This window comes from Agelaius phoeniceus, chromosome 2 (genome assembly GCF_051311805.1).
Source record: "Agelaius phoeniceus isolate bAgePho1 chromosome 2, bAgePho1.hap1, whole genome shotgun sequence".
In the NCBI taxonomy this organism is placed as follows: domain Eukaryota; kingdom Metazoa; phylum Chordata; class Aves; order Passeriformes; family Icteridae; genus Agelaius; species Agelaius phoeniceus.
In genome coordinates this window covers 77,859,260-77,881,430 of record NC_135266.1, presented here as the reverse complement: position 1 = coordinate 77,881,430, position 22,171 = coordinate 77,859,260, and the positions used below count along the sequence as shown (strand labels likewise).

General features: G+C 36.9%; 1 protein-coding gene across 1 annotated transcript in view; it reads left to right on the top strand.

Moving 5' to 3' along the window:
* ARHGAP42 (Rho GTPase activating protein 42) overlaps positions 1–22,171 on the top strand; it is a 144,514-nt gene that overhangs the window by 42,819 nt on the left and 79,524 nt on the right. The window contains exon 3 of the mRNA XM_054654655.2: positions 6,346–6,407. Within this exon, the coding sequence (XP_054510630.1) occupies positions 6,346–6,407 (62 nt within the window). The remainder of the gene's footprint in view (positions 1–6,345; positions 6,408–22,171) is intronic.

The window sequence follows — 22,171 nt, the reverse complement described above, 5'->3', positions numbered from 1 at the left end:
CAAATTTAAAAAGAGATTGAAACCCCATAAAGAAATGAACCATTATCTTGTTATTCTAACTTCTTTTTGCACAATGGAATCTTCTAACATAATTCATCTCTTGACACCAATACTCAGCTTAAAGCGTATCTGACATGCTGCAAGCTTGCAAACTGGAATTTACGTAAATACTTTAATGATTTTTCTTAAACCTTAGCAAAAGAAAGCAGTTGCTGCGTCTCCTCTGTTATCTTGGGAATGATACTCAGAAAAGGACAAAATAACTAAGATAAACATTGATTTCAAATTCTGTACTCCTCTCCTATTCTGTGGTCTTTTCTGCTTTCCCAGTAAATATTATTTACAGTACAAAGCTCAGTCTTCCAAGCTCAAGTTTCTCCAAAAATGTTACCATTTGGAAATTGAGGGAAGATGACCTAGGGTAGAAATAGTGGAAGAAATAACAGTAGGTAAAGAAAATAGAAAACCTGAGCAATAATTGGGAATCAGACATATCAGACATATGTCTTATTGTCCAAATATAGTTTTTCTGAAAATGTGTTTTAAAAATAAAACCAACAGCTGTTTTCTGTAGGAAAATGTTGCAGTCATCGTGCACTACTGTTTTTTAAATTATGTTACGAAGGTGCTCCAGCCTAGTCTACATTAGTTATAAAATGCTTTGACACCGATACTCTGCTTAAAGTTCAAAAACATTTAATGTTTTTTGCGTTTTGCATAAATTATTCATTATTTCTGTTTGTAGACTTAGGTGTTGATCTTTCAGCTTGTTCCCATTGGGCTCAGCTGTAATTCCCTTTAAAGCTCTAGGTAATTCTACACTTTTTATGTTTTATAGGTTAAATTCAGTAGGAAAGTACAGGGAAGAAAGGATCATTAACAAATCAGTCCAGGTCATGACAGTGGTAAAGGAAACCTCTGTTGTATAAAATAAGGCTCCATTTAAATTCATAGCCAACATACTGAAAGACCAAGATACAGGCTTTGGGAGTCTTTCTGGGAGTCTGCATTCCATTTTGTAATGTGAAAACTTGCCATAGTGGTCATATTTTGAGACATCCAATTTAGTTACCTACTGATAGACATTACAGATCCTCTGTGGCTTTAACATCCACAACTCTTGTTAAGTAGAAATTACTGAGAAAGCAGATGATTGTCTCTTCATACCTGTTGTAGCCTGTCAGTGTTACTCTGAAATGTTTGTTTTTTCTATCTAAAAGGAAGCCTTCTGTGGCCACTCTTGTCCTACCTACTGTAACCTCCCCATCACCACCACCTCACATACTTTTTCAATATGCCTTAAAGCCATAGAAAGACGGATGAAAATTTTATTTGCTGTTGTGATTTGTTGAGAAACTGCTTGTCATGGCTGCAGTTAATACTAATCATTAAAAGCTCTGGAAATACAATTGTTAATTAATAACTATTTAGTAATATATTTACTGTAATTTTAGATTTGGAAAAGAAAACTTCTTCTCTCAGCCTTCATGGATCTTATATTTATTCTGCTTACTCACAGACGTCTAGTAAACAAGTGCTAATCCTTAGAAAATTTCCTTATGGGCCATTGGTCTGTCTTGAATTCTGTTTCAGTGATGTATTATTTACAGGAAAAAACTCCCCTCTAGACTTTAGCTACAGTTCGTGCTCAAGCATGAATTCAGGCCAGCTATAGCAAGTCTGTGCTAGGTATGACCGGTTCTGGAGGATGTACTTGACTGACCTTCCTGCCAAAGAGTATTGGGAGCAATGTACAGCACAGTCACAGCAGTTCCTCATTCAGATTAGGAGGACATAAGGAAATCTCTGACAGTCTTGCTTATTTTTGCTTTTTATACAGCAAGGTGTCATAAGAATATGTGGCATATATCTGTACGTATTATTTTTTCCATGCTGGCATTCACATATCTGAAGATGGTAGTGATATCTGCTCATAATGCAAAAAATTCTTGTTTTGTGTACTTTAGAGTAATTAAAAATTGTCTATGCATCATTTAAGACTGAATGTATAAATGGAAATTAAAGCCACAGTCCACAAAAAAGAACATTCAGTTATATTGTCTTCCACAGTAGCTTTTAATTTCTGTCTTGGGTTGGGCATTACCTTCCAAACTTGGCTTTATGTCTTTCAGTTCAGTATTGGTCATGCAAAGCTATTATATGTGTCATACACTTTGTCCGCCTTTTGTCATTAAATGTAGATGATGCCATATCTATTGCATGTGACATTTAGTGGTACAGTGTAGCACTGTACTCTTAAATAGTAAGCTAAGGTTGATAGATTAGCTTCAGTAATTTCCACAGACATGCTATTTTAAGGTGATACATTCTCTACACAAGTATATAGGAAAAGCTTCATAAGATTTATTATGTGCATTTTTTTTCCTCTGAACAACTGGGTTGATTTCAATGCAGTAAACCAGATTCTATATTAAACTTCAGTTCCTTTTTAATTATGTGAATGTAGTTCTTTGTAGAGCTGTACCATGTGTTTGAAATGATAGGGATATTGGAAAAAAAAGAACGTTATTGATTTTTTTTTGGTAAATAAAATAATGGGAGCGCTTTCTCCTGAACAAGGGAAATTTTGAAGCTCATTGTTGTTGAGCTGGGAACACTCCAGAGAGAGCAGCTGGCAACCTGTTGTGTTTGTGATGAATGAGATCACAAGTGTATATCTGGGTATATATTCAATTGTTTCTACTTATTGGGCGTTGCTTTTCACAGGCATTATTTCCATCATGATACCAAATGTATCTTAAAAATCCTTTTGAGTAGCCCTTAAAGAAAAAGCAGACTGTAACACTGTTGGGATTTTTAATATCACCTAATAACTTAGAATAAAATGTTGAGTCAGCACTTCATTTCCTTTAAATAGTCCACCAGTAACAATAATTATTTATGAAAATAACTAAAAATGTCTTTATATTTAATATGTTAGGCTGCATATTGTACTTCATATTATTGGTGTTTTCAGAATTTATTTCTTATCAGCACATTCCCATGACATTTCCTCTCGCAAAATACTTGACTCTTCTTTCTCCCACCCCCTTTTGTATTTACAAAGTTCACTTCAATTCTTCTGTGTCTATTCTGATTAAAAAGAAGTAGATTTAAAAAACTGTTTTAGCATTACTAAGAAAAGATTGTGAATCTGGTGTGTAATGCCTGAGTGTCCTGACAGACAGTGGGCTGCATCTGACACAGAGGAGTCTGATTTCTAAATCTTCTGGTTTTCAACTGTACAAAAGGACCTCAAATTATTATTGTTGAAATATCTGTTTGTTTCCTGTTGAGAGCTGTGAATCCAGAGTTAGATGTCTGTGCCTTGTGCCCAGGCTTTGTGCTGAGATCCTGATGAGGGTAGTAGTTGTGGAAGGGAAGGACGCCCCTGCCCAGATCTCCAAGTGTAGATCTGTAGGTGAATTGCCTGGGAGGCCTCACCCCCCTCAGTGACCTCTGCCCTCAGCATCCCTCTGTCTACTCAGCCCCAAACTGAGGTGAGGCAGAGCTGCTGCCTCTCTGCAACCAGAGGGCTCTGTGGGAGAAGGGGGGAGAAAGAAGGAAAAGGGTACACTGGGAAAAGGGGAGCAAGGACTCTCTTTCCTTCCCTTCCCCTTCCCAGTGCAGCTTCCAGCACAGCCAGAGTTCTCTAGGGACAGACCCTGGATTTTAATGAGGCTACACTGAGTGAGGGCTGTATGGAAAGAAGGGTGTAGTAGCATGAAGGATCAGTGCTGCAGTAGTGAGGGCTGTTGTAGGAGAGCTGGCATGGGTAAAGCCTTTCTCAGTGAATGTGGTGGCATTACAAGAACAGAAGAACCATGGGAGTCACCAGAGATGTCCATGTTGCAGAACTCTACTGGGTGCGCATCCTTCACTATGCTCTGAATAACACAATGCACAAGTTCTCCCTGTGCAACTCCTGAGCTGGGGAAGGACATTCCATGGCTGGATGTAGGGAAGGATGTGGATGTTGGGCAGCAAGCATCAGGGCTGTAGTCAGTTTTGATGCAAAGGAGTCTCTGCAATCAAAGTCTCATAAGATCAGAGGGATGGTTTGTCTTAGAGCTGCTGAAGAGCGTAGGTTCTGTGTTCATAGGGAAACTGACCTTTGTAATTCCCCCAAAGGTGAGCCAATGGGTAGAAAAGATGGAGACAGTTTCTCAGTCCTTAGCTGAGGCACTGTACAGGTGACAGACTAGTACCTTTGTATTAGTGTTAAATATTGAGGAAAATATTGATTTGCACACTTACGGAACATATTTTATATGTTTTTTTCCTGTGTCTGACCTGAATTTATTTAAATCCTAAGCAAATGTTTCAACTCTTAAACTAAAAATCTCTCTGGTTCAGCCTTGAAATTCGAAAGATTAATCAAAAGCTTCTCGTACTAGTTTTTGTTTCAGGTTTCTTTTACACTCCCCTTCTTCCTGCCCCCCACTCCTCATATCCTCATAGTTTAGCCATGTCTGTCTGGCTAATTGTTTATTTAGATTTTAGCATTTCATATTGGCTACATAGGTATTCTTGAGCGTAACACTCTATATATTCCTAGTCAGGTATAACCAACCAGTTTATAATCCTATTTCTTTACCTGTTGGTTTTTGTTTTGTTTTGTTTTCCATGGGATATTATGAGCTGACTAAGAGATTGGGTTAATTCAGTGGATATCAAACTGAAAATCTTGATATCAACATAACTGGCAAAATCTTCTGACACTTGTGTTCTCAGGGAAAAATATTAAAGGAAAGGACTCAAGTTCCAAGTAGATGTATGGATCACTTACAGTGTATTTGGACTAAACCAAGAACTCATAATGGGAAAAAAAGAATTTGTCAGCAAACAATGACTTAGAGGTCAAGATATGCAAGTGTAACATCATAGTTACAAAAAAAATTAGCTATGTAATTTCTTGCAGAAGAAATTGGAGCAAACAGCAAAGTGTTCTTCAACTGTAAAAGTTAGGAGAGAGAAAGGAGAATGCAAGGGTGACCTCTGCAAGGTCCAGATGGTATAAAGAATATAAATTATTTTGGAATGGTCCAAAAACTAAGTCATTGGTCCAAAACTAACACATTTCATGAATGCAGACAAGGCAGCTAAGGCAAGCCAGATAATAGTTCCTTCTTAAAGGATCTATTCTAGTACTTTCTAGAAAATGTGCTTATTTCCTTAAATCTTTTAGAGATGTTGAGAAGGTATAAAACCATATTATTGGAGACTAACACAAAAAACATTTAAGAAGATGAAAAAATAACAAAGAGGTGGAGTTCCACTAGCATACTGTCAACGTTATATGTTCGTTAACTGTGAAGAATTTTTCATCCTGTTCTTTTGAGAAAATCTGAGTTTTGTTTCCATGTTTGTTTTTTACCTCTTTCAAAATGATTGTGATTGCCTCAAGTTTATTGTGAGAAACTGTATTTAGCAATTTGTATTCTGAGTTCAGAGCTTTAAACCACAACATGTAGCATCCTGTCACTGGTAGCAATTACTGCTAGTTGCATCAGGAGAAAGTAAAAACAGATACTTAGCTCTCTTCACATGATTGTTCTCTGGGATTGTCACTGATGGGATTGTGATACTGAATCTAAGTAACCCCTATGCCCTTGAGAAAGTAATACAAATGGAAAGAAATATTTTTCTAGACAGGTTTGCTTACATGAGAATGAAGTCTTAAGAGTTTTCAGAATGTTTTCCTCTTTCTTGCCCTCTTAGGGTTAATTCTTGTATTATGTTTCCATTGACTCTGATTCAGCTCTTTGACTTCTATTTGAAAACAATTTTGAGCAAAGACTCTGTCACAGTTGTAACAGAATTCAAAGCTTATAAATCAATCATATGTTTGAGTCACCTGAAACCTTGTCCTTGTAAAACATAAAGCCAAAGAGCAGGTAAATCTAAACGCTTGGCATTTCTTCTAAAATGTTGTGTCAAATATTTACCCAAATATTTTTAATAGTTCTTTCAAATACTTGTTCTCCCACCTTAGTGGGAGAAACTCAATTATTTTCTTTCTGCTCCTGGTATGCTAAAGTGAATTTTGTGGCTGAAAGCAGAATTCTTCTATTTTGAGACTGATCTTTCCATGTTTCAGGAAATTCAGTTTGCCATATTCCATTAAAAAACTATGTTTAAAATACAGATGACTCTTAAGACTCATGTTCTTTTTCTTTGCTCTTGACCTGCTGCCTGCTTCAGTCTATCTCGTTTAAGGCTACTGATTGCATTGCAATATAAGAGAAATATTTTATCAATGTAGCTTCAATCCAGCTAATGGACTCACCTGGTCTTAAAATCTCATTTTAAGCAGAACATTATTTTTCTTTGTTTTCCTTTCAGCCCAGTCATTGAAGGAGTTTGCTCGGCTCCTGATTGCTGTTGAAGAGGAGAGAAGACGACTGGTAAGTTTGCTGGCAGTAATCTTCCATTGGACTTCTCCTTGAGTAAAATAGTACACTTTTTTCTATTCTCCCTGAAGTGGTTTTTTAAAAATTTTATTTCTGTAGTAGAGGTTAAGTACATCATAAGAATTATTTGGAATTCTTACACAAAGGCAGAAATGTACTAGCACAAACTACAGCAGTTTTTATTAAACAGTTCAACCAAAGACGTTTGCATCAATTTAAAAATTGTTTTCTCTCTGTTTCCTACCTTCCTACTCCCTGACCCAAAATAAGCTTTGAATCCTGGTGTACCTTTCCCTTCCTGCAAAAAGCTTATACTGGAAAGGGAGATCTGTATTTGTATTTAATGAAATACTCTTGAGTGTTGTGCAGTGAGTGTATGCTAGTAATGCAAGAATTTGAGAAGTGATAAGAAAAGAAAGTAAATTCATTACCTGAGAGAAACTCCTGTAGAATACATTGTGGATCAGTCTGGCTAGAGTCATCCATTGATACAATGTCCTTATGCCATTTGAATCTATTGTTTGCTTTAATTTTTGTATTTCTATTCAAATATAGCTTTGTTAAAGAAGTTTTAAGTGTATTTTTATGGAACTATTTAAAAAAAAAATCCAGGTGAGCAGTGAAGCTATTTTTGTCCTTCCTTGGGAGTCAGTCATGAATAAAGGAGTGAGCTAAGAATTAACATCAGTAGGGGGATTTTTAAATATTGTGAAAGTTTAACTCACTCTAATCCATCCAAAGATTATGTCTGTGCCAGTTTTCCTTTCTCTTATGGGTACTTAGAACACTGAGGTAAGGCTTTTGTGACTCAGTTCAGAATCAATTTACTAATTCAGAAAAAAGTTTATATAAATTTGTCTTAACCTAGAAGTAAATAGCCATAGAATTGCTCTCCCACTATTTCTGTTTATATAAATATTTTAAATTAGCAAAGTCATAGCATTTATTTAGTACAATTGCATTGCTAATATTATTTAAATGTATAAAAGTATAATTATTTTTTTACTTCATGCAAAACATTTTTTCCTGGGTAGCTGGGATAGTGAAGTGACTGTTCTTTACTTACCACCTTAAAAGTAGGTTAGCAGAACACTTAGTAGTTCCTTAGTTAAACAATGTTTCAAAATTGATAGCTCTCCAGTTTAAGTTAAAGATTGTCATGAGCTAACTATTAGGGAAAAAAAAGCAATGAATAGATGAGGGTTTTATTTTTCAAACTCATTAGTCTTTCATACTATGTAAAAAAAATCCTATTATTTTCTCTCATTTCTTTACCCTCTTTTTTTTTCCCTCAGAGGAGTCACTACAGTTTTCAGTTTTAGAAGTTTATGGCCTCTCTTTGGTTTATAATTTGATCTTGCCATATAATGTTTTTGTGAAAGATGTAAGAAGGCCTTTAGCATAAAAGAAGGAAAAAAAAATTAATATTATTGAGTGAAAAAAGACTAGTCAGATGGAATAATATGTTTTGTTCTGTATCAATATGGATTCCATGGGAATGCATGGATTGTGTAGCTGAGTGTGGTAGGTTGACCCTGGTTGGATTAGCAGTGCCCACCAAAGCTGCTGTGTCACTGCCCTCCTCATCTGGGCAGGGAAGAGATAATTTAAGGGAAGGCTCATGGGCTGAGATAAGGGCAGGGGGAGATCACTTGGCAATCACTGTCATGAGCAAAACAGACTCAACTTGGGGAAATCTGTTTAATTTAATGGCAAGTCAGAGTAGGGTAATAAGAAGCAAAACCCAAATCTTCAAGAAACTTCTTCTGCCCTTCCCTTCTTTTGAGGTTTTACTTTATCCCAGTTCTCTACCTCCTCCCTGCCAATGGCAGAGAAGGGCAGGGGATGAGGGCTGCACCTCCTTCCTCCCCATGGGCAGGACTCCTCACACTCTTGCTCCAGTTTTGGTCCCTCCCTTGGGGGACAGTCTCCACAAACTTCTCCAACATGAGTCTTTCCCATGGCTGCAGTTCTTCATTACCTGCTCCAGTGTGGGTCCTTTCCACAGGATTGAGTCCTCCAGGAATAGGCTGCTCCAGTGTGGGTTCATGCAGGGTCTTCATGTATGGAGAAGCTGCTCTGGATAGGAAATTATTTGTATCCACCTTTTTGCTCAGGTTGAAATAACCTCATTCACTTCCCATTCTCTGTCCAGAATGAGAACATTGAGGACACACAGTTTTCATGGTAGTTATATTTGCATAAGAAAATTTATCAGATTTCTCTACGTTTAAAATGTTTGAGCTGCCTGTTAGTGGAATTTGTTTAATTATTACTGGAGTAAAAGTATCACCTTTGTCAAAGATGTGGATTTTTTATTCCTCAGTTTCTTACTGCAGTTTTCTACATGTCATCATAGAATCCAGAGGTCCCTGTGAGGATCAGTGTGCCAAATAGATTCCTAGTATAAGGTTTTTCCTTGAGAAACTTGTAATTTAACTGTGGAATCTTGAGAGCACTTTTGCTTGCTTCTGAGGAAGTTTGGAGCATTATGCATATGTGATGGTGGTCACAGGGGTCTTAGGATGAGGGAAGAGACGTAGATCTGACTCCATGTTACAGAAGGCTTGATTTATTATTTTATGATATATATTACATTAAAACTAAGTAAAAGAATAGAAGGAAAAGTTTCATCTCAGAAGGCTAGTTAAGCTAAGAATAGAAAAAGAAAGAATGATAACAAAGGCAGCTGCCTCAGACTCTCTGTCCGAGTCAGCTCTGCTGCAATTGGCCATTAATTACAAACAAGCAGATGAGACCAATCCCAGATGCACCTGTTGCATTCCACAGCAGCAGATAACCATTGTTTACATTTTGTTCCTGAGGCCTCTCAGCTTCTCAGAAGGAAAAATCCTAAGAAAGGATTTTTAATGAAAAGATGTCTGTGACATGCATACACTAAGATTTTTCTGCTGGAAGCACTTAAAGTCAGCCAATTTGCAGCTTAGTGATGATACTAAAGAAGGTTCTCAGCTGATGGGAAAGCTTGAGACATGGCATGCAGGTCTTTAAGAATTTAATTTCCTTCTGCGTAAAGAGAGAAAACATGCAAAAGTTATTTTTAAAAAGCTTGTTTTTTCTGACATTTTGTGGAAGGCTTGGAGAAAAACATCTAGGCAATGTTGTGGCTATTTTTGGATACACTTCATCATACTACTTTCAACTTTCTTTTAATTCTTGTAGCATGTGATAGTAAAAGACACTATTGTCTCAGTGAATGCAGGATGTATGAGAATATGGAGTGACAGATATTAATTTTGCATATCAGCTAATGGCCTTGTTTCCCCGCCTTGAACTTTATTTTGTTAAATTATGAGCATACATATAAGTGCATTAATCAGGTTAGAATATGAAAAGTATAAAAAAGTATATATTCATGTGACCAATTTATTTCCAATCTGATGCCTATTAAATTCTTCATAAGTCAAATTATATTTTTGTCTTACCGAACACAATATTGGAGTGCTTGTCCGCTGATTGTATAAATGAAGTGTTTCCAGTGGTCAAGGAAATAGTTTGAGAAGGTGTTTAACAAGGCTTCTCTCCTTCCAGCATAAAGACCCAGAAGAACCAGAAGTTTTTTTTTATTCAGAAGAAGCTAATGAAACAAGACATTATGAATGGTATTATTAGGAAAAACACTGAAGTATAAAGTTAAATGAAACTTCATGTCACATAAATATTCTGTTTTGTAAGGCCTTGTGGCCATTATTACTGGCAGCAGTAATAATATGGTGATTTTTGCAAGTCAGCTTCTTTTATCCTTGTCTTTTATTTCTTGATGCTACAAAATTGAAGAGTAGTCAGAAAAAACAGAAGCCATGCACCACACATTTCCCCTTAAAAAGAAAATAAAGGAAAAAATAACTCATAAGATAGCTTCTTTTATGATGTACAGCCTTAAGTTTTGATGAGGTCTGTCATATTGTGGTGGTATTAATTTAGTGATGCTGTTGGTAAATGGTGCTTTAAAAAGTTCCAACTAAACAGCACTACTCTTGAGCTTCACATGTACTGTAAATTGGATAAAAAGTCAGATTCATCCCCACTGCATTTCCAGTGACTTCAGCAGCAAGCCATCAGGGATGTAGAGTAATGACCTCTATTTCCTAGTGTTTATTTGGGAACAATAGAGATGCTGTAATTTAATCCCATGTGAATGTTTGAATCTTTATCAAGGGAACTTACTTAAAATAATTTCTGTCCTCTTTCACTGAATTTGCATTCTTTCTGTTAAATAAGTGATATATTTTATTTTACAGATTCATATTTTATTTATGCTTCCTATTAATTTTATATTGTTATTAAAATTAATAACAAACAGAAATTATCTGGGAGTAAAATAAAATGCTACTTCCTTTTCCTCTTGAAGGATTATTCTGTGTTGTCATCACTATAGATGAACTGGTTCATGCTACTGGTCCTAGAGATCCACTATGAGTTTGAAGCATTGAATGAGTTCTTTTGAGTGTCAATGTTATCTTGCTGGAACTGCCTGATTATTTCTGAGAGCTTACTGAATCCAAGACTGAAATAGGCTCTTAATTCTTAAATTCCTTGCTATTTATCCAAGTTTTTTTTTGGTTGCTGGCAGGTGATGAATGGCCCCAGAGCTTTTTCTCTCTGGCATCATGAATCAGTGAGATTCCTGACCAATATTAAATACTCCAGGGGATATATAAAAATTCTGTAGTGGATAGTTTTGGACTATGCTCGATGAATATTTTTCTTTATAAAGTCTGCTTTTTTTGTATCTAATAATCTTCATGCTTCAGACAGTATCTCATTTTTGTGGACTTTTTTTGTATTAACTGGATGTTCTCATTGTGGTTCTGTATTTGCCCTCACACAAGGGGTCTGATGCTATCTGCTTTCAGGGAAAGCATCAAAATATTCAGTTTCAAAAGCTGCACTTGAAGAAAAATAAATGAGTTGTTAAAACCAACTATCCATGGAATGGTACATAAAATCAGATACTGAAGGGCACAGCATGTTGTTGAGCAGAATTAACCTTTTCCCTATAATGCAAAGTGCATTACAGATTCCATCAGAAGAGTAAGGAGTCTCCTATCCACAGGGGCAGCATATTTCTCAGTTTATACAGGGGAAAAATAGCATTGCATGTACTTGCACCCTGAGACTGCAGAACAAACACCTGGCACTTTGTTTTGCATGGTGTCTCTCAAATTTCAAAAAAATAGTATTTGATGGTGTTTGGATATACTTGGTAACTGATTTCAGTGTTTTTCACCTCTCGTGCAAGATTTGGCATTTAAATGAATCTCCTTGGTAGGAGTCTGCTGGGAAGAACACTGAAAGCGTATTACTCTAAGTGAAAGAAAATGCCACAAATAAAAGGACTTCTTTGAAGTTACGACTGTTTTTTTGGTTCTTTATTTTTGTTGTTCCTTCTACTCCCTCTCCTCCCACCATGTTTGCTGTTTAAAATTAATTAAAAGCACCTGGGTTTAGAGAGTTTGAGTTTTTTCCTTATACTTAAGATGGCTGTACATCCTATTGAGTCATTAAGGTAGCATGGACTGTTTTGTTAACTAACTTCTTTGGAAAGACTTTCTGAATTTCTGCATCAAATTACTAATTTAGAAGTACCTCTTTGAGATTTCTCTTGAAGAAGGATCAGTAAATCAGTACTGAATTTTCAAATTTCTTATAAACATAATTTTTACCTACATTTATCTATTTATTTTTTCACCTTTTCTTCCTCCTATTTCATCCCAGATATAGCAGAGAGCATATTTGATATTAATTACAGAAAAATCCATGTCTTTAAGGTAAGGGAAGTTCTGCAAGATAGGAAAATACTGGTTTCAATGGTTTTGGGGTTGGTTTTTTTTTGTGGTTTTTGTTTGTTTGTTTGTTTGTTTGTTTGTTTGTTTTAACTATCAGCTTACTGTCCTCTGACAGGCTAAGTCTTAGAAATCATTAGGAAAATTACTGGAAACAAATGGCATGCTTTCACAAACCTTTCTGGGGAGGCCCCATTTTGAATACTTGCTATATGCACTTCTGGCCAGAAAGTATGGTGTAGACTACAAAAGATACAGGGGAAGGCAACAAGGAAAGCTTAACACCCAGAAGGTGAGAATGAAAAGAGACTGCAAGGAGGTCTCTTTGATTAGCTTTAATTAAAACAAATTAGATCAACGTTATTTGGAGGCCTGTGATTCATTAATTGAAATGACACCTTTCAGCACACTTGAAACTAGTCCTCAGCAACAGGTTAACACTTCAGCCCTTGACATCAGATTTTTCTTCCCTTTTTTTTTACTTGCTGATACAATTGTCAGTCTTACTCTGTAAGGATAACAAGAAAAAACATTGCAAAATTGCTTGGAGACTATTGCAGAAGCAAGAGTGTGCTCAGTAGTTGCATGGTTTTCTCCTGTGTTTTAACTCTGGAATAACTGGAGGAAATGTGCTACAGAGAATTTTATCTAATTAGCAGTTTGCAGAACCAGCTTTGCCTTAAATTTCAGTCAGCCTTGTGTTACCTCTTCATATTAATTGCGTGTCTGTCAAGTACAGACCTTTTGAGAAAAGGTCTTCCTGTTGTGCTGGTACAAATGTTTGTGTGTCTGTGTGGTGAACATAATTGGAGATGTGATCCAGCTGGAAAAATAATTTCTCTCACACTAACTTTCTATTACTTCCTTCCCATAACTGCAGTGCACACAGGGAAAATGAAGACCTTCGATCCAGAAGATAGTAATTACTTCAATATAATTGCTATCAAAAATATCCTAGAACTGTACCTTCATTTCCCTGCAGATGTTATCTCTGATCATTATAACTCCTATATGAAATCGGGAAGCGATAGGCATATTTCTGTTGCGCAGACTTCCTAGAGAGCATGATTGTTTGGTGAGTTCTTGTTGAGCAAGAACTCTCAATGCATCTTTCCCCCTTGCCCTGTCTTGGGCTTGAAGGAATCCTGTTTGCTGTCTTTCTCTGCACCACTTAAGTATGAAAATACACGTGTTCAGTGGATGTTTCTTAGCATTTGTGCTCGGTTTAAAAAAAACCATAAAAACCCAGTAATAAAAGTAAACAGTTCATGTTCTGTTATCATTAAGGTAGTTTAACATATAACGTATGTATTTCTGAACTTTTCTCAGATAAAGAATACATACTAGGCCAGACAATTTGGAGATCAAATTATGGGTGCTATCAGTACAGAGCATTAGCTGGCTTATCCAGATAACACTGCATCAGCTTCCATAATTGTACACTTGGTACGTTCCTAATTTGTTTAAATCTAGTTCTAATTTCTTCAATAACATTCATGATTTAAAATAATTTCTTCCATTTTTCTGTGGAAATGAAGAAAAAACAGTCATCCTGGGACATTTGAGTATGATAATTTTTAAAAGATCAAGCTGGTCTCAATAGAAAAAAATTGCAACTAGTCCCTCTCACATCCCTGTAATTGCCATCCTCAGGAACTGAAAATACAGGTCCTTATTTTCATTAACTTTGCAGAAGGTACTTCCAGAATTACTACATTGTGACAGAACAGTACTATTAATTCAGAATATGTTCAGAATTTTATGATCATGAAGTCAACAGAGAACCTACTGTTCATGTTTTGCTCTCTATTTCTTAGCAGCTTTCTCTCTACGCTTTTCTTTTTCTTTTGAAAATGTGAGTTATTTCCTGTTGATATGAGTGTCCAGAGTGCAGAACCATACCATCTGTGGTGCCTTTTGTACCCTGTGCTCCTCATCTTGTGCCTAGATAATTTCATTGCCTTTAAACCAACCTGTTGAGGAGGAAAGCAATTTGACTGGTTTTAGAGACAGTCTTTGCTGTTTTCCAAGATAGTTGTCATAGAGTTGATTTGTGACATAAAGTTATTTTCTTGTAGTAAGCAACTTTGTAAAAGGTCTGAAAACATAGATCTCCCATGTTGGTCTCTATTGTTGTTTTGACTGGATAGTTGGCATCAAAGACTGATCACTTGTCTGTCTTGATAGGGCTAAGAGGCTGTGAGTAAGACAGGAGAGTGGGAATAGGATAATTGTTCAAAAGGAAAGGAAAGGGGAACAGAGATAAGATTCATGTTCATTCTTTACCATCTTATGTAGTGTTCCAAGCCTTAGTAAGAAGGCTTTGGTAATTCAGTGTCCATATACTATTTGCTTTTCAGTCTTCTGCAGAGAATGCAAATTAAGAAAATCTTTTTTAGAAAATATTTTTAAGAAACAAAGTGTGCTGCAGGAGATTAGTGTAATTAGCTGTTAGCAATTACAGTTTCTCCTGCTTTCTATATTCAAGGTCTGTGTATTTGTATTTGCCTCCATATGGATATACAATTAGAGAATGGTTTGGGTTGGAAGGGATCTTAAAGACCATACTCCAACTCCCTCTGCTATGGCAGGGAGGCCACCCACAAGACCAGGTTGCTCAAAGCCCCATCCAGCTTTTGACACTTCTGGGGGTAGGGCATCTGCAATTTATCTGGGCAACCTATGCCAAGGTCTCACCACCCTCAAATGAAAGAATTTCTTCCCTATATTTAATCTAAGCCTACCCTCTTTCAGTTTAAAGATATTCCCCCTTGTGCTGTCACTACCTGTCCTTTTAAAAGGTCTCTCTCCAGCTTTACCTTGCAGCATTTTTCAGTGAGAACATTCACAAAATGAGATTGCTTGCTATTTCCAGTTTTGAAGAGTATCATGGAGAGAGATATGAAATGCTGTCTTCATTAAAAGTGCAGAATGAAAGGTTAGTTGGAAAGCTTCTCGCTACTTGTCATTTTATAAATCTAATTTGTTCTCAATTCATATGTTTACTCCATGCAGGCATTTCACTGCATGTGATATTGCATTGCATAACAGCACTTCCCAAAGTTTTGAGAAGCATTCTGTGAGTAGCGTGGCTGGAAGGAATTTATTTTAATGCCATTTTAGTCTTCACAGAAATGTGGTAGTTGCAATTTTAGTTTGTAGGTTCTTTTGCTTCCACCAGAGTCACTAAGTATCTTTTCAGATGACTGTTGACATAGAAAAAAGGTAGAAAGGTGTTTGCACTTTTAAATTACTATTTTAAGGGAGCATGAGTTCTAGATCAGCCAACCTTATAGCCTTTAAGTTTATGCATTTATTTTCTGACTACAGAGGGAGGGAATGGAGCTGGTCATAGAAGAGGATATGTGTGGTACCCATTACTAGCTTGTAATAATTTTGATGCTGCTATCTGACATGCTATCTGACATGCTACTTTCTTAATTTTTTAATGGATTCTAACTTTATCTTCAATTCTCCTGGAGATATGAAGAAAGGTGCTTCATTCCCACAAACTTAATTTTGAATTTTCCTTCATTTAGTCTGATCTCTGGAATGAAACCGCTGTATTTGTTGTTCTTATGTAATGTCCTGGGAAATGTGATTAAAAACAGAAAACAGCACAAGCACTTTATGTACCAAAGGGTGTGTAGAAACAAATATGCCTTTATTTAAACCAAACAAACACCAGCCAAACAAAGCCCCCACCTTTTCATAAGGAAGCAAAATATTCTCCCTTGAGCAATCTGTGTAATCTGAATGGGCTCATAGCTGTGTTACATACAAAGGTGTTTTATATAAGTATTCTCTTTTAGGATGTAGTGTTAGTATTTTCAGAATACTTAGGTTGCCTTTATTATACCTTTCAAATGTCTGCAGAGGCTTCAGTTACAGTTATCTTGAGAAGCTTTCTTACATGTATCTCCCAGAGCAAGTGCTTTTGCTTTGTGCTAAGACTGAAACAGATTAACAGTTTTGTCTGTTTTTTTGGCAGCCATGCCAGTTTATTATGTACCCACTTCACAAAACTGACCTGGCTAAAAGCAAAATAAACAAGATATTTACTGGTTATTTTTCAACCATGTTGCAACAGACTGTTTCAGTGTAACAGCCACAGAGGACAGAAGAAGTCAAAAATTGGATGAAGGAGCATTTCAAGATCAGCAAACTGCTTAAGCTAGCGTGACCACCAAAATAAATGACTATAAATCTACTTCATGGTGCAATATTTGTTGCAGCCCTGCTATTACAAGTAGTTGTAGTCAGAGAAAGAGATTATTTTTCTAGTGTTTAAAGGAAATTAGAGTTGAAATCTGGAAGCCATGGTCACATGGTCCTGAGGAAAGTTTTGAAGTATGGGGCCACAGAGTCTGGTAGCCTTAAGGATTAAAATATTGTGAGAGTTACTTCTTTGGATAGCTGTTCTTTAGTAAAAGCTACTTTTCAAACAATATTGAGTTCTGTTTCCTTTCTGGGTTAAGTGGAGGTGGCCCATCCAGCTTGGCCAAAATCATTGAAATTTTGGCCCAGTTTGTTGTCATGTGACATTTCATGATGTGATCTCCGGCAGTTGATGTGAAATTCCCCCTGGAGTCCAGTGTCACAGTCAGTACAGAGTGGGCTATGGCACGCCAAAGCCTGCAGGGGGGTCTGGCATTGCCCTGAGCCTCCACCTGTCCCAGGGCCCTGGGCTGGGGCCAGCGTGGAGCTGTGAGGTGGCTGCAGGCAGGGCCAGCCCAGGCCTGCCCCTCCGGCACCGCTCCAGTACACGTCCAGTCAGTCCTGACAGCACTGCCCTGCAGACTGCCCCAGCATCCCCCCACCGTGGCTAAAGGCCATTTTTCACCAGGGATACTATTGAGGGGCCAGGGGAGCTGCTTGATAGGGCGAGACCATCCATAATTCCCACACTGAGGCAAAGGGTGACTCGGTTTCCCTGATGGGCATCCAGCAGGATCACAGGGAGGTGCAGCTGAGCCCATGTAGCAACACACAATCTTAGTAGAGTCACGGGTGAGGAAGCCAGACTAGCCCTATGTCTCTCCTAGCCTGCCTCTTACACTATATTGAGACCTTTCTACAAGCTACATGAGAGCTTTCTAAATTGACTTATTTTGTTAGTTGTATTTGCATGAGAGCAGAAAAAAGGCTAAAAAGTCTGAATCTGATACTATTTTTGGACCTTTTGCTCTAAATATCTTGTCATGGCATGTGTCATGACATGTCTTGTGCTCCTTTCTTAATTCTGTCTGCTGTTCCCAACCTACTCATTTTGAATTTTCACGACTGACAACTTCCATAACCTTTTAATTTTATAATTATTCAGCATTTGAGCCTTTAATAACATATGAACATTCTTCAGTGTGTCAGCTACCAGTAAAACTTAGTATGCCAATAGCAAGGAGAAATGGAAAGGTTTTCTATGGATCCTGTATCTAAAGCTCCCTTACCTCTTAGTAGTTTGTAGCTGTGGCTAACCTACGGTTTTGCAGAATATATCTTAAATTTTCATGCACGTGCTTTTGTTTCCTGAAAGGATACATACTTCCAGTTTCAACATTAACAGTTCCTGGGCATAGTACCATTACAAACAGCTAAGCTGATTTTGGCTTTATGCCTGGCTGTGTCCATTCACAAAGTAGTTGTTAAAGCAAAATACAACTTCTAATTACATTCATCTCTGAGTAGATAATTTCCTCAGCACCAACTTCTTCTTCTTGTTTTTTTTTTTTGTTTGATTTTTTTTTTAACAATGCTTTTTGGGGTTTGGTTTTGTTGGTACTGAAGAGATAACAAATAGTAGATAGAAGAACCATGGCAGTATCCAAACTATCAAGAATGTGTCACAGAAGCAAAGCATTGAACTGTCAGACCGCCTTTCTCAGTGTTTTATTTCACAGCAGCTGTGCAATATAATGCAAAGTGATTCCTAATAGTAACAGATCGTAGACCTATTAACCCCACTTGTGCAGTTAGTGGCATTGACCTGTGAAGACCTACAGTGTCTGTGAAAGTGCAAATTAATTTTCATACTGGAAGGCAGCACATGATGATCACAAATAGTGCAGGGCCTGCTGTAATCCAGCACAACTTCGCTTGGCTGCTTGAATTCTCACCTTCACTAAGAGCAGCGGACAGGTATTATGTGACTGCTTACATAGCTGCTCAGTCCCCATAGCCATCACTTAGTCACAGACAAGGCATTTTTTCTTCATGTAAAAGTGATTGCATTGATTGCTAAAAGACTAAGTAGGTAGATCTGTACATAAGACCCCTTTCAGTTTGAACTGTTCATCTTCTCAAGCTCTCACTCTGATTTGAAATTTTTATTTCTTTATCTTGGAAGTGTGAGTGCTGCTTACATCATCTAGCTAAGAAGAGACAGTCATCTGACAGGAAGAATTTGGGAGAGAATTTAGGCTCAATGACAGGAAAACTTCCTCACGATGAGCTGCATTGTGAAATACTTTACCAAAGAAAATAGACTTTACCATGGAAAATGTCTAATGCACAAACTGAGATTAGGCCAAGTGTTGGAAAATGTACTGTAGAAACAGAGTAAGTATTTTATATTACTCAGTGACCATGCATCCCTCAGCCCGGAGCATCATTAATCAGATTGTCATCAAGTATCTTTCAGTAAGTTATTTCAAAGGTGCCCATCATGGTAATGGGCTAAGAGTATGGTGTATTTCTTAAAAAGACTTCCATACTCTTTTTTGAGGTAAAGGTTATGGGAAAAATGGGAAACAGGCAGAAGTTGGACAACATCTAACAAATCTGCTTTTCTAGTTGAATTTAAGAGTAGCTTCCTCACCCGTGACGTTTGTCCCAAGAGCATTTTGCATGAGGCTCTAAATCAATTGATTTCAGTATTTTGGAGCCTAAATTTTCTATGCACAGTTCTGTAGCTGGCCAATTTTATTGCTTGTTTGTTTGAAGAAAATTAGAGCCACTGTGTCAAATAGAACCATTACTGGCAATTTGAAAAATTTATTGAGATTCTCTGACAGATTCTGCAGGATGAAATATTTAAAAGAAAACCCTAGCCGCGGTAAACATTCCTGCCAACATCTTGGCTTTCACGTTGGGTTAGCCATTTGGTTATTTTTATGCCTGTTAAATTTCCATTTTGTTTATTTATTTGTTTCAAACTTTAAATGTTGAGGTGTTTGTTCTTACTTTGGACTCAGAAGCTGTTGCTTACGACATCCAGGCAATCAAACTCTTGATCTCTTAAGTCTGTTGCTAAAGAACAGCTTGTCTATGTGCTTTAATGTGTCCAGCTTCGGTCTAGGAAGAAGGAACCTGCACTCTGACTCTGTTTTTTTTAGGAAAGAATATTTAAAGGCAGTTTCAGGAATTCTGACAAATAAAGCTTGTCAAAATAAATGTTGTGATGATGGCTGCTCAACATCCCTTAAGGAATAATCTGCACTAATTAAATAACATTGGTTTTACTTTTCATGGCAAGTTAGAAAGTTCTTACTTTGATAAGTGAAATGTTTATTTATTCTTTTATTGATTTCCAACTTTCCCTTCACATCCTAATGGACCTCACAAGGAGGCCTGTTCAGGGTACATTCACTCCACTCTGGAGAGGTTTTGTTGACATCTGCACAGTGAGGGAAACAGGCCTGGCTGCAAAATTTACAGATCAGGATTTGGAAAAGCCAAGAGACAAAATAATAAACATACGGAACTGATTTGGGGTAACTGTTAAGTAAGTCTACAGCCAGATTAAAAATCTCTTGGAAAGTTTAAAATAAGCTTTTTGTAGAGTAAAGCTTTTTGCTTATTTGCTAGGATTTATTTTAATCAGATAATTTCTGTAAATGTTAATGTATTGAACAAAAAAGTTTAAAAAGCCACAAAAGTTTTGTTTACTCATTGTTTATGGGAAAAATTGTTCCATGTGATAAATGTTTAAGAAGGTGAGGATACTTGTAATATCCTAAAATATCTATATTTAACAGAGTACTCACTAGAATAACATACTGTTAAAAATGTTGTGAAGTGTGGTATACTTAAATTCTGGATCAGTTTTTTTCTTAATTAGTTCTGTGCTCCAATTATGCTGTTTCCTGTGTTTATGTAGCCATTTCCCACTTGATAATATGTAATGTAAACGTTCAAGCTGAGAAATTTTTTGGTTTGTTTGGACAGCCATAAAGGGGGGTAAAACCAGAAAAATTTTCTTCTGCTGCCTATCTGAAACTACATTCTCAAGCTCTTTTCCTTTCTGTATGATTTGAACTCTCAGCCTAGTCAAGAGACATGCACTGTTTGTACTAATTGTAGTGATAAAAAGATAAATGCCTAGACTTGTAAGTACACTACCGAACTGTTTTTACTTCAGTGTAGTGGTGTTTGTGGCTGCTTTATCTTTTCCTCAGTTTTTGCTGAGTTACAGTCCATGGAGTAAGCTGTAAAAAGAAATGGTATCTCTTACTGGATGATTAGCTACCTACCATGACCATATCCACTGCTAATTTATGTCTTCTAAATATTTTCAGGGGGTTGCTAAAGAAAAAAGGGACAAACAAGCCCAACTGTTGTTTTGGTGTGTTTTTGTGGGTTTTTATTTGTTTGTTCTTGGTTGGTTATTTTGGGTTTTTTCCCCTTTCATTTATCACCAGGTAGGTTTTTTCCTCCAAAAGGAGGAAACCTCTAGCTTCAGTCATCTTTGTAATTGTACCTATATCAGAAAAAGTTAAATGCATTCTTTAACACTTCATAAAATGTTCCTATCTATGTAGAAAATTATTTTGCTGTTGCAACTAAGCAGTAAGTCTAAGAGACAGGAGAGGCTGCAAGTGAGAGAAGGCAGAATGGGTACATTACAGTTTCCAGCTCAAGTTGTTAGTGCCAGTAGTGACAGAAACCCCACTGAGCTCTTGCCCACTGAAGGAAAAACAGGAAGATGGTACACAGAGAAATTAGGTCTTTGAAGTGTGTCCTTGTACAATGAAAGAGTAGGTGGCATGCATGGTCTTTGTTATGTGAAAGGATTTTTAGGCAAAAGAAAGAAATGAAAGCATAGGAAGAGATAAAAAATGGAACCGAGGTACAGCAAATTTATCCCAATATATTATCTTCTACTGGGCTTTTGCAATAAATTGCAAGGTATAAAAGTCAGTAGGGTCTTTCCCCTTTCCTTTTTAACTTACTGGCCTCTGTTTTCTCTTAATCCATCTAAAACTCCTGTAGGGGCAAGATGTGAGTATTTTTTCACATAAATGAAAAATACTGGAGCACATGCCTTGATGTACAATGCTTCTGCATTTGAATTTTACCTTACAGTGTCAATGCATGTAGTGTGTGGGTACTGGTAGGTAACCAGGCTCACTGTAGCATCTACCCCTGCTCCTGCTCTTTTGGGAATTTGCTGGGTGTCATTGTGCTCAGTGCCTGCCCAGGAAAATATGTTTGGTTATGGCTAACATTGCATTAGACTAAGTCAGTCTGCTTAAACCCACACATCGAGGAAATGAGTGAAGAAGAACCAGTTGATGCCATTTGGCTTCTAATTTCTGAACACACTGAAGATGAGGCACTTCTTATGACATTGTCTTAGGACTTTTATTGTCAATACCTAGAACAGGAATTTTTCTAAATATATTCATGTGAGACTTCTAGTGGATCAAAACATCTATGAGTCTGATTATAAATGTATTTTACCTTCAAGTTTCCCAAGGTTTTTCTGTTTTCAATGATTTAATGTATTTAATGTAACAGTATTGTTACATTAAATACATTAAATCATTCTGTTTTCAATGTATTTAATGTATTTAATGTAACAGTATTGGGGTCCCTCATCCCAATTGATCAAATTTAAACATCTTCCCCTTCAAATTTTTGACACTGACTCCTTGTAGCTGAGCTGAAGGAATGATGGCAAGTCAGTCCTTTAGTAGGCACTGCTTGGGCACATTTGGTATTTTCATAATGAAT